The 12749-nt window shown below is 40.1% G+C and overlaps 1 protein-coding gene across 1 annotated transcript in view; it reads left to right on the top strand.

Moving 5' to 3' along the window:
* NOS2 (nitric oxide synthase 2) overlaps positions 1–12749 on the top strand; it is a 92492-nt gene that overhangs the window by 1986 nt on the left and 77757 nt on the right. The window contains exons 2-3 of the mRNA XM_089683754.1: positions 3151–3223; positions 6918–7040. Coding sequence (XP_089539880.1) covers positions 3151–3223; positions 6918–7040 — 196 coding nt within the window. The remainder of the gene's footprint in view (positions 1–3150; positions 3224–6917; positions 7041–12749) is intronic.

The raw sequence follows: 12749 nt of genomic DNA, 5'->3' as shown, positions 1-12749 counted from the left end.
TTTTCGCGGTGCTTTACAATATAAAGGAAGACTGTACAATTACCATAAATTTCAGTACAGAAGGAATAGGCGGGTCCTGCTCGTGGAGCTTACAATCTAAAGGAAGGGGGAGGTGATACAAAAGGTGATAGCTGCAGAGGATGATCTGATGGAGGTGACTCAAATACAGTTCTTAGGTAGAGGTGGGGTAGGCTTCCCTGAATAAGTGAGTTTTCAAAGATTGCCTAAAAGCAGACAGGGTGGGGGCTGACCAGACTGCGGTATGGAGTTCCAGAGGATGGGAGAGGCTCTGGAGAAGTCCTGGAGGCGAGCTTGGGAGGAGGTGACGGGGAAGCTAGAGAGCAAGGTGTCATGGGAAGAGCGGAGCGGGCGATTTGGACGATATCTGTGGATGAGGTTGGTGATGTAGCTAGGGGCAGTGTTGTTGATGGCTTTTTATGTCGTGGCTAGTATTTTGAATTTTATATGTTGGGTTAGTGGAAGCCAATGAAGGGATTGGCAGAGAGGGGCAGCAGTAGCTGATCTGTTGGTAAGGTGTATAAGTCTAGCAGCAGCATTAATAACAGACTGACGAGGGGATAACCTATGTAATGGTAGACCAGTGAGGAGGGAGTTGTAGTAATCAAGGCAGGATATAACCAAGGCATAAATAAGTTGTTTTGTTGTGTCATTGGTCAGAAAAGGGTGGATTTTGGAAATGTTGTGGAGGTTGAGGCGGCAGGATTTAGCCAGTGATTGGATGTGAGGCCCAAAGGAGATTTCAGAGTCTAGGATTACACCGAGCACCAGGCATGAGTTGGGGATTGGGAAGGAGAAATTATTACAAGCTCAGTTTGCTTGATTGAGTTTTAGGAGGTGGTGTGACATCCATACTGACATGTCACTTAGTAGATTTGTGATACGTGAGGAGATTGAGGGGGTGAGCTGGGGAGTGGAGTGATAGATCTGGGTGTCATCAGCATAGAGGTGGTATTGGAAGCCATTTGAGGTTATCAATTGGCCCAAGGAGGAGGTGTAGAGAGAAAAGGAAGGGCCAAGGACAGAGCCTTGGGGTATCCCAACGAAAAGAGTAAGAGGAGAGGAGTTGTTGTTGTATGTGATACTGAAAGTGCACTGAGAAAGGTAAGAGGAGAACCAGGAGAGAGCAGTCACGGAGGCCAATGCAGTGGAGTTTACTGAGGAGGAGCAGGTGGTCGGCTGTGTCAAAGGCAGCGGAAAGGTCTAGGAGTATGAGTATGAAGTAATGGCCATTGGTTTCAGCAGTTGATAGGTCATTAGTGAGTTTTAGTAGGGCAGTTTCAGTGGAATGTTGTGGGTGGAAGCCAGACTGTAGAGGATCGAGAAGGTTGTTGTTGGTGAGGTAGCACGTTTGTGAACAAGGTGCTTGAGAAGCTTGGAGGCAAATGGGAGCAGAGAGATGAGTTATTCAAACAGGTTGGGTCCAGTGAGGGATTTTTAAGAATGGGGGTAACCAGTGCATGTTTGAGCGGGGAGGGAAAGGTGCCCGTGGAGAATGAGAGGTTGAAGAATGTGGGTTAGAGAGTTTAGGATAGAGCAGGAAGGAGGTCGCAATAATCGTGAGGGGATAGGGTCCAGGGGACAGGTGGTGAAGTGAGCCTTGGAAAGGAGTTCAGTAACTTCCTTGGCGATAACAGGGTCGAATGAGGAGAGTATTGAGCGTGGTGTTGGGCGCGGTACACATTTAGCCTGATCTCTTTTGTCATATCATTTTATGGAATAGTTGTTCTGTGTGGAGGTGGTCATCTTAGTAGAAAAAGGTACAGCTTCCTCTTCAGCAAGGAAAGCAGTGAACAGCACAGTAAAAACACCAAATCTAATTTCTAAAACTCTTGAGACTAGCAGTCAGAGATTGCAATGCCTTAGATGTTTTGAAACTGCTTATTTACAGCTATGAGGCTGTGGGCTGAGGTGTGTCAAGGCTCAAGAAGTGTGCTGATATATTTCTGGAGGAATTCAAGACAAAACCTTTTCAAGGATAATGTTTATGTTGGTTTTAATCCCATCCCATCTGAAGGATTTTATATATAGGACAAGAACAGCTCAAGAGCAGTCCCCTGTTTCCAGAGCCCACAACTCTGTAAGCAGCACCATGCTCTCTGACACACCCAGACTGCAGAAGGGATATTTATTGCAACAATATGTATAATACTACAAATGACTGAAGAAATCTAAATGCCAATAAACCAATGGTCCAGAGGGTAACCCCCAAGCCTATAGTGAAGATGATCCTGCCAAAAGGAAAATGCTAAGATAATAGTTCGGCAGTCTCTGTCAAACCCTTTCCCTACTGGTCAGTACGTTGGGGCCCAAATCTGGTGCTGGAGTGCTCAAAGTTCCTCCGAACCCTGTTGTAGGTGCCTGCACTGTGTCCCAAGTGATGTAGTGGGGTTTGGCCAGCAGCCTTTCACCAACTCCAGGGGCAGCAGCTGGTCTCCCTCAGTCTTTTTTTGATGGCTCATCTGGTTCAATGGCAGCAGTGTTTTCCCCAGCAATCAGGCTGCAATACCAGTCAGCCACAGTTCTCATGTACCAGAAGATGTCCACTACTCTATCTATCTGCATCCCTGATGGGTGACAAAACCTTCTGCTAACAGCTGCAGCACAGTTTGTCTCTGACAATGTCCACAGTACATCTGCCTTTAGCTCAGGAACAGACTTTCGTTTTACTCTCCACAGAGCCCGTCATGCTGGGATGTGTAGTTCCATTGCCAGTCTAATACATAGGCTCAGTCTGCCTGGGGACTACAGTCTCAGTTCCTTCCTGCAGGCTTTTGTTGTCCAAGGATGCACAGCAGTCTATATCCACTTCTTCTGTGTTCTCCTTTGGCCAATCACAATCCACCCTGCATATCGGTTCACCTAAAATGGCTGCCCCAGGATTGAAAACACTTTATACCTTAGCATTATTCATGCCTATTCACTTTTCCAAAATGTTCACTTCAGCTCAGCATTGCAGGCAGTTCATTTAACCCTTCGTGTGTCACAAATAAGGAACAAAGCTTCCAAACAGGAAAAAGCATTTGTAACCACAAGCAAACCTGGCTACACCTAAAATTACAATAATGCATTTGAATAAGAAAACAGAACTGCATTTTGTGGTTTGAAATTGATCTTGTTTTATTTTTGAAGTTCTTTGAAACAGGAGGATGCTTGCGTCAATGGCCCAACTAAAGACATGGCTGAAATTAAAATGACTTTAAAGGTTAGTACCATTTAAACTCCAAACAATTCTCATTTGAGGATCATTACTGAGAAAGTTGTAACTGATTGTGATAAGAACTTAGGTCTCCACTACTAAGTTAAATTTCAGGTGGTACAAAATATGCTGTATATTTTTACCGGGTGATATGCAATTTTTCGGTATTAATTGCAATTTTTTTACCTGTTTTGTGCTGGATAAAGGTGACTTCCGAAGAGGTGTAAAGGCTCCCTGTATGGATTGGGGTTATGGCCATTGTTGGTTAAAATGTCATAGTGTCTACTGGCAAACTTGTCGGCCACTACACATAGAAGTAGTTGAGCTTCATGTATTGATACAACCCCAAAACTTTGCAGAATTTCTTTTTTTTTTCCAAACTGGTGATTTCATGACCAACCAGACTCAGACATATAGCTTTTCTAGGGCTGCTGCCTGGACAAGCTAAGTGGGCTGCACCACAACATTAGTGCAGCTCATATCTTATTGAAATTAATCATGTAGTTTATGAGTGTGGCTAAATATTAACAGTGACAACCTGGGAAAAATCAATACTATACACCCTGTTCCAAATTATTATGCAAATTATATTTTTCTCATTTACCTAAATAATTGATGTAAATAACAGTCAGCATAATTCTCATGTTATCAACTATTAAGAGTACAATTCAAATTTTATTGAACAAACCTTCTAATGATAACAGTATTTTTTTTAAACATAAAAAACATACAATGCACTGTTCCAAATTATTACGCACAGTAAGTTTCAAAGCACTTTATAGGTTGTAAAGAACTGAAAATTGTCATTTGTTGTGTTTGCAGCATATTTACTGAAATCAAAAGCTGTTTCAATCAAACTTTTAACAACTTTTTAACTTTTTAAACATTTTAACAGGTCACGTTACATTGTAACATAGGACCACTTATTTGATAGCAGCTTCACAAGTCTTGCATCCATTGAACTTGTGAGTTTTTGGACGGTTTCTGCTTGAATTTGTTTGCAAGATGTCAGAATAGCCTCCCAGAGCTGTTGTTTGGCTGTAAACTGCCTCCCACCCTCATAGATCTTTTGCTTGAGGATGCTCCAAAAGTTCTCAATAGGATTGAGGTCAGTGGAGGATGGAGGCCACACCATGACTTTCTCTCCTTTTATCCCCATAGCAGCCATTGATGCAGAGGTATTCTTTGCAGCATGAGATGGTGCATTGTGATGCATGAAGATGATTTTATTACGGAAAGCATAGTTCTTCCTTCTGTACCAGGGAAGAAAGTGGTCAGTCATAAACTCCACATACTTTGCAGAAGTCATCTTTACACCTTTGGGGACCCTAAAGGGGCCGACCAGCTCTGTTCCCATGATTTTGGCCCAAAACATGACTCCACCACCACCTTGCTGACGTCGCAGCCTTGTTGGAACAGGGTGGCTGTCCACCAACTATCCACCACTCTATCCATCTGGACCATCCAGGGTTGCTCCAGAGGCACCAGCAACTTCAAATATCTGTTTGCTGCTATGTAATGGTATTTTAGCAGCTGCTCTCTTGATCCGATGCATGGATCTGGCAGAAATCTTCTTTAATGTGCCTTTATCTGCACAAACCCGTCTGGACCATCCAGGGTTGCACGGCACTCATCAGTGAACAGGACTGTTTGAAAATTAGTCTTCATGTATTTTTCTGCCCAATGCAGCCGTCTCTGCTTGTGAGCATTGGTTAGTGGTGGCCAAATAGAAGGTTTATGCACAGTTGCAAGACTCTGGAGGACTCTACACCTTGATGTCCGTGGGACTCCAGAGGCACCAGCAGCTTCAAATATAAATTTGCTGCTATGTAATGGTATTTTAGCAGCTGCTCTCTAGATCTGAAGCATGGATCAGGCAGAAATCTTCTTCAATGTGCCTTTATCTGCACAAACCCGTCTGTGCTCTGAATCAGCCACAAATCTCTTAATAGTGCGATGATCACGTTTAATTTTTCGTGAAATATCTAATGTTTTCATACCTCATCCAAGGCATTGAACTATTTCACTCTTTTCGGCAGCAGAGAGATCCTTTTTCTTCCCCATATTGCTTGAAAATGGTGCTCTGCTTAATAATGTGGAACACCATCCTTTAGTAGTTTTTCCTTAAATTGGGCTCACCTGCCAATCTAATTATCACAGGTGTCCGAGATTGTTTTCAGTGATCAAAAGAGCCCTGACACACAATGCCATCCATGAGTTAAACTGAAAAACAAAATATTTAATCGTTGTGACACTTAAATAGAATTTGCATAATAATTTGGAACAGGGTGTAGTTATGTATATTTACTACCATATACAACTCTGTGCCAATAAATTAAAGCTTAATTCCAGGCAGATATATATATAACACCATTGAATAAAGTTGTGTATTCCTTTGCAAAAAATACATTTAATTTAACATGAAACTAGCATAAATATCTGCATCTATATTGATACAAGCCTTTATTATCCCTTTAATAGCAGTATTTAGACTGGGAAACATTGGATCTGCATTAAGAGCTAATCAGGCTCTGATTAATGCAAAGCTAATGACTTATCAATGCGCTGCTACTCCTGCATTGTAAGATCTGAATGCTGGGGGCGGCAATAATATTTGCTAAAAAATGTAAGCATTAACAATATATTGACAGTACTAATCTACAACTATATAATTTGTGTTACCAATTTTCTACCTTATTTCTACTCTTCTGGATACTTGGATACAATTCTCTGTGGTGGGTGTGATATGGAGCCATAAATCATGAATGTAAATGTCTGCATACATCAGTGTTTCTCAACTCCAGTCCTCATGGACCCCCAACAGGTCATGTTTTCAGGATTTCCCTCAGATGAAACAGCTGTGGTAATTACTAAGGCAGTGAAACTGATCAAATCACCTGTGCAAAGTAATGGAAATCCTGAAAACATGACCTGTTGGGGGTCCATGAGGACTGGAGTTGAGAAACACTGGCATACAATAATGTGTATGTAGATTTAATGCATGAAGTATATTCTAAGACAAACCTGGGTTCAGCTAAAAGAAGTCTTTAGATCCTTAGTTGATTAACGGGTTAGACTTTGCAGGGGGTGCTGAAGTGATGATAATGAGTACTTCCAGCAAGGGGTTTGATTAACCAAAGCTAAATTGACTGTGCACTTGGCAAGTGCAGTTGCACACATTTTATCCAGAGCTTAGTGAATGAGGAGAAGCTCAACTTTGTAAAGAATACCCAGTCAGTTGATAGGAAATTTAATTTTTTTCTTCACATGATTGGATGATGGAAATCAGTAAAGCTTCATTTTATTCACTAATTTCTGGGGAAATATGAGTGCACAGTCTAGTAATCCAATAACTTTGACTTACAATATGAACAGTTGCCCAGGTAGCATGATATAAGACATCACTAGGCAACCTGCAGACCTTCAGGTTTTGAAGAACTGAAAGGCTAAGCATGTGCAATCAGTGGACATGATGAGTACTGTAGATATTTAGCAGTTGAAGGACTAACTAGAGTTTGAAAAAAAGTGGAGGTATTTTTCGAGCAGTCAAATCTTTTCTTTCAATGACAGCTGTAACCAAACAGTTGCTGTAAGCAATACACCCCGATTTACATTAGTTCACTTTTACAGAATAAGTCTATATGTGTTTCTACTGAGTTTAAGAGACTGTCCCAGACTCTTTCTCATTAATCTTTTTCAGAAAGATGCTCCCGAAAATCATAGAAATTCGTGTAAAAAAGAAAGATACCAAAGGTACATGAAGCTAAAAAACTATGAAAATGGAACAATTCTACAAGATACTTTACACCTCAAAGCAAAACAGGTTTGTGGTATCTTTATATTTAAAAAATGTGTAATAGGATGGTGTTATTATGGCAAAATCATTTTACTCCTTATCAAAATACATCCGCATGGTATTCCTGGCAATGATTTTCTAATGCTCCAGCAGTTTTGGTATTTGAGATTTTGTCCTTTGATATTTTAGTCAATTAATTAATGAAAAGCTGTGATTTAGTAAGAGTCCCATTTAAGCTGGATGATCTATTATGCAATATTCTATCAAACTAAATCAGTATCGCCATGTGTAATGAAGGCAATGGGGCTGATTTACTAAAGGCACGTAGGATGTTAACTTTGCAAGGGAATGTATCCTTTAGCTTAGTAAATGTGATGAAAATTCACTCATTTCTTTTATACCTACATTTAAGCTTATAATAAAGCTTATCTGTAAGTAAAATGAATATCTCCTAAACATGCACCGTTTAGAAGATATTCTACAGAGCTGCAGCCAGTGACATCGCCGGCGCATGCACTCTGAAGGAACGGCATACCCATGCTGTTCCTTCAGAGCTGTGTGCCGTGGCCGAAACTCCCACGCAAATGCACGGAAGTGACGTCATCAACGGCTCAACCACTCAAGGAGCTGCAGCCCAGAGAACCGGAAAGAAGACCAGGTGAAGATGGAAGCCCTGTCATTGTAGGGCTTCATTTTAAGGTAATTTTCAGATAATGCGCTAGTACACAATGCATACTAGCACATTATGATATTACTTTGCAGGGGATTTTTTTTTTCAAACACGTTTACTACCACTTTAAAGTGGTTCTAAAGGCTGAAAGTTTGCAGTCCAGTGTGCAGCTCCCCCCTGAGCCCCGCCTCCCTTCTTATACTCACCTGAGCCCAATCCAGCAGTGTGCAGAAGCTCTCCCAGGGCTGGCTCCTTGTTGGCTGAGACAAAGCAGTGGGAGCCATTGGCTGTCAATCACAGTGAGGAGTGATCAGACCAAGACACACAGAGGCTGCTCAGGAGCAAGCACGCACAAGTGCCCCATTTGTTTGAGTATCAAAAAAATGTTTTCTGATTGCTCAATAAAGTCTTGTAACAGCTGTTATTTCCTGAGTGTATCTGTTATTGCATACAGTCTATTATCTGGCCTTGCAGTTTACAGCATTATATGTATTTGGACAATGTCAAGACATTGATACACAGAGACTGAATGAGTATAAGCTTGTAGCATGGGGTTACTTTCTGTAGAGCAGTTACCCCTTGGGGCACAGATTACCAGTCCTATGTAGTCTGAGCTCTGCCTACTGGACACCAGGCTGTGCCTTCCACAAAGCTCACTTGGGAACTTCAACCCCAGGACTTCACAGCTTCTTAGCAATACTTATCTGGGGCTCCAATGTTACATGACACAGGGACCCAGAATTATAATTCAGCTATCACCCGGAGGCAGCAACAGTGGATGTGAAGAACATCACCCATACCATTGTCCCTCTGGGAACACCGGGCAGCAACATACTTGACAGAGCCAGGAAAACCAGTGCCACTACAGAGCCCAAAGACTCTTTAATAGAGTTTGTCTTCTCTAATTTATGCACAAGTTCTTCTAGCAAGATAATTCCCTCAAGCAAATAAATGAATGGTCAGATGACATTTCCATTCATTATCCTAGATTTTAAGCTCGAAAGAGCAGGGTCCTCGAACCCCTCGTGTATTGTATTGTTTCTGTCTTGTCTCATGTTCTGTCCCCCTTGCTATTGTACAGCGCTGAGCAAACCCTTTGGCGCTATATAAATACTGTATAATAATAATAATCAAAGTTACAAAATCCAATTTAGACAATGGTAGCTGTTTCTCTGCAGTCATACACTTTGACTCTTTCAAAGTAGCACTACTGCAAACAGGGATATCACAAAGTTCAAATAGACATCACATAACAGTCTTCTCCACAAAATTGGCAAATGTTCTTCTTCCCTCAAATTTCCCCCAGGGAGCAGTCCCAATGCTTTCCCTGAAGGGGACCACACAGTCCAGTACTCTAGGCCACTGACATATTGGCTTTCTATGTGCTCCCTGTATAAGGCGAGTTCTCTCCAACATTTTTTCCACACCGAGCAACAACCTGACTCCACCCACCAATCCTTCAAATCCAACTAATAAACATGTGAGATTGACATGGAACACTGCTCAGCTACTATCTGGGTGGGACCTAAAAGGTCAAATGTTCAAAATGTTCATCTAGTTTGAAAATAAGTAATAAGTGGGTATTTAACCTCCCTAGCGGTATTCCCGAGTGTAGCTCGGGGTAAAATGTCAGTAACAAAAGCGGTAACCCCGAGCTACACTCGGGCTTACCATGCGGCGTTGCTCAGGGAGTCCCTGCAGAGCTTACCTTGTCCTTCGCTCCCGCGATGTGTCCCCTGCAGCGTCCCCGGCCATCTCCTCCGGCTGATGCCGGCACCCGGCTTCTGTGTTCCGGCCCCTGTGACGTCGGGACGTACGGGCGGCAGCGGCGGCAGGACATTTGAAAATTTAAAAAGTCATTTTTTTCAAAACGAATTTTACATATTAAAACATTGCTGTTTCAATCCATTTCACATACATTTTGTCCCTAGTGCTTTGTCCTGTCCCCTGTCTGCATTTTGACTGTTCTTTCTGCCTGGAAACTTAGAAAAGTCCATGGCGTCCAAAAAGCGTCCCTTTAGGTCAAAAGCGGTTTTAGACCAGCTAGAGAACAGCGATAGTAAATCAGAACCACTTGTAGAATTGAGTGATAATGATTCGTGGGGAAATTTGTCATCAGACACTGAAAACAATTTTGCAACTTTGCTCAGTGATGTGCGAACTTGGCGCTATATTTCAAATTTCAGTGTTTTTGGTTTGATTATATTATTGAATTAAATGTATTATTATTATATTATTATTTTTTATGAATATTTATTAAATTATAATTTATGATTTTGTGTTTCAAATTTTATCATACCTGGGATGTTTACTAGACTCTTTTTCGGATAGATTTCAGTGAGTTATTCCTAAATATTACAGCCTACAATTAAAAAACTACATATTTCCATGCAAAATAATGGTACCGCTTTCAGCACCAAAAATCTGAAATAATCATACCGCTAGGGAGGTTAAAGTGAACACAACTTCACAGTATTTATTAAACTAAGTGAGTGTTCACTTTGCTAACTGAACACGCTCTATTCCTTTAGTAATTCAACTCCATCGCTTATGGGTTTTATGAAAACTGTGTTTTGTATTAGCTGCTTTATATACTCAAATAATGTAAAAGTGTTAACTGGTTATATTTAGGGATTTCAGTGGCTTCCTTATAAATACAATTATTTAATTTTTTTTATATTGAAGTTCCTTAATGTGTAATTAAAGGCAATTTTTTAAAGTTTTCCATAGAGTGCGGAAGAGTTAGACCTCTGTCAAGTTTTCATTGCTCAAATAGATAGGTCCAAAAAAGAATCTACCCTCTTTAAACAAATAGTCTACCTATATGTGCAACAACAAAATTTTCCCCATATAGTTATATACGTAAACTAACACAAAGTCATAAAGTCCAGTGTCTCAGTGATCCAAAACAAATAATAAAAGTCCAGTGTCTCGATAAAAAAAGAAAATAGTAGAACTAAAAAGGATGTATTTCTTGCAGTGTTGATTGTTGTGAAAAAACCTCAAAAATAAAGAAACTCACAATAGTGCATTACCATAATATAATCAAAGAGAAAAAAAAAAAAAAAAAAAAAATTATATATATATACACCTATATACACCTATATATACGTATACATGCACACACAGATGTGTATCAAAAAATTGTGCAACATTAAGTGATAAAAAAATAGTAAACACTTGTGAAAACCTTCCAAAAAAAAGTAATAAAACACTCGTGCTCATAAATTATAAAATCCTGAAGTGATCCATTCAGTGAGATTCCTACCCACACGTGACACTTCTAGTGAGTAAGGCCAATATACCCTTACCAACAGTAGAAAGAACCCACGCCTTAATCATATATTATGTAGAAATCCTCCAAAGGAACTTTATCCTCCTCTCCTCCTTCACTTTTTGTTAGGGTGATGTTAAAATGCCATCCACATTCACAGATCTATGAAGCATGACGTACCTCCATATATATTCAGAATTTTAATGAATCTGCTTGCATTTAGAGTTAAAAAATTAGCGGTTTGGACAAACCCCACTAAGTGGGGATTACCAGGCAGTTCCCACAGTTTCCCAGGCAGTTCACACACGAGTATCCAGCGATTCCCCAACAAAGATGGCCGCTGTAACACTTCCGGTTCCTGCTCCTTGCGTATGACGTCACTTAAGAGGAAGTGACGTCATACGCAAGGAGCAGGAACCGGAAGTGTTACAGCGGCCATCTTTGTTGGGGAATCGCTGGATACTCGTGTGTGAACTGCCTGGGAAACTGTGGGAACTGCCTGGTAATCCCCACTTAGTGGGGTTTGTCCAAACCGCTAATTTTTTAACTCTATATGCAAGCAGATTCATTAAAATTCTGAATATATATGGAGGTACGTCATGCTTCATAGATCTGTGAATGTGGATGGCATTTTAACATCACCCTAACAAAAAGTGAAGGAGGAGAGGAGGATAAAGTTCCTTTGGAGGATTTCTACATAATATATGATTAAGGCGTGGGTTCTTTCTACTGTTGGTAAGGGTATATTGGCCTTACTCACTAGAAGTGTCACGTGTGGGTAGGAATCTCACTGAGTGGATCACTTCAGGATTTTATAATTTATGAGCACGAATGTTTTATTACTTTTTTTTGGAAGGTTTTCACAAGTGTTTACTATTTTTTTATCACTTAATGTTGCACAATTTTTTGATACACATCTGTGTGTGCATGTATACGTATATATAGGTGTATATATATATAATTTTTTTTTTTTTTTTCTCTTTGATTATATTATGGTAATGCACTATTGTGAGTTTCTTTATTTTTGAGGTTTTTTCACAACAATCAACACTGCAAGAAATACATCCTGTTTAGTTCTACTATTTTCTTTTTTTATCGAGACACTGGACTTTTATTATTTGTTTTGGATCACTGAGACACTGGACTTTATGACTTTGTGTTAGTTTACGTATATAACTATATGGGGAAAATTTTGTTGTTGCACATATAGGTAGACTATTTGTTTAAAGAGGGTAGATTCTTTTTTGGACCTATCTATTTGAGTTTAAGCTTTCAGGGGTTGAAAGTTTTTTCCAATTTGGAATTAGTGTAGGTGTAAGGGTGCTTTGTTATCATTTTCACATTGTATTTATAAGTTTTCATTGCTGTGTTCTCAGAGAGAAGATTCACCTCTCTATTTGTCATGGTGACCATGGTAACCTAAACAGAAAGTATGGGGAAAGCCAAAAATTTTGAGTTGTCACCAAAGCAAGGGGTGGGAGAAAATCTGTCATGTATCTGTGACAACTCAGTAAAGTGGGAATTCCAAATTTCCTCTAATTTCCTGTTGCATCTCCAGAACAGGAGGTGAAGGTAAATCTCCATAGTTGGACACAGGTAGCAAAACTTCCCTGATAGGGGTTCTAACCCTTACATGCTCTATCTAAAACTAAAAAAAAGTGTGGGCTTTATGTTGACTTAAGGTTTATTTTTAAAAAAACCCAAAAAACAAAGAAAAACATGTTTAATCACCATACTATTATCAATGTATCCTGATATTGTCGGTGTAACCTTCCTTGTGAAAATAGCTTTA

The sequence above is a fragment of the Staurois parvus genome, unplaced genomic scaffold (assembly GCF_062004578.1).
Source record: "Staurois parvus isolate SC_StPar_1 unplaced genomic scaffold, SC_StPar_1.0 ptg000321l, whole genome shotgun sequence".
NCBI classification, from domain to species: Eukaryota; Metazoa; Chordata; class Amphibia; order Anura; family Ranidae; genus Staurois; species Staurois parvus.
The sequence above is the reverse complement of the archived record's forward strand: the minus strand, read 5'-3'. Positions and strand labels throughout refer to the sequence as shown.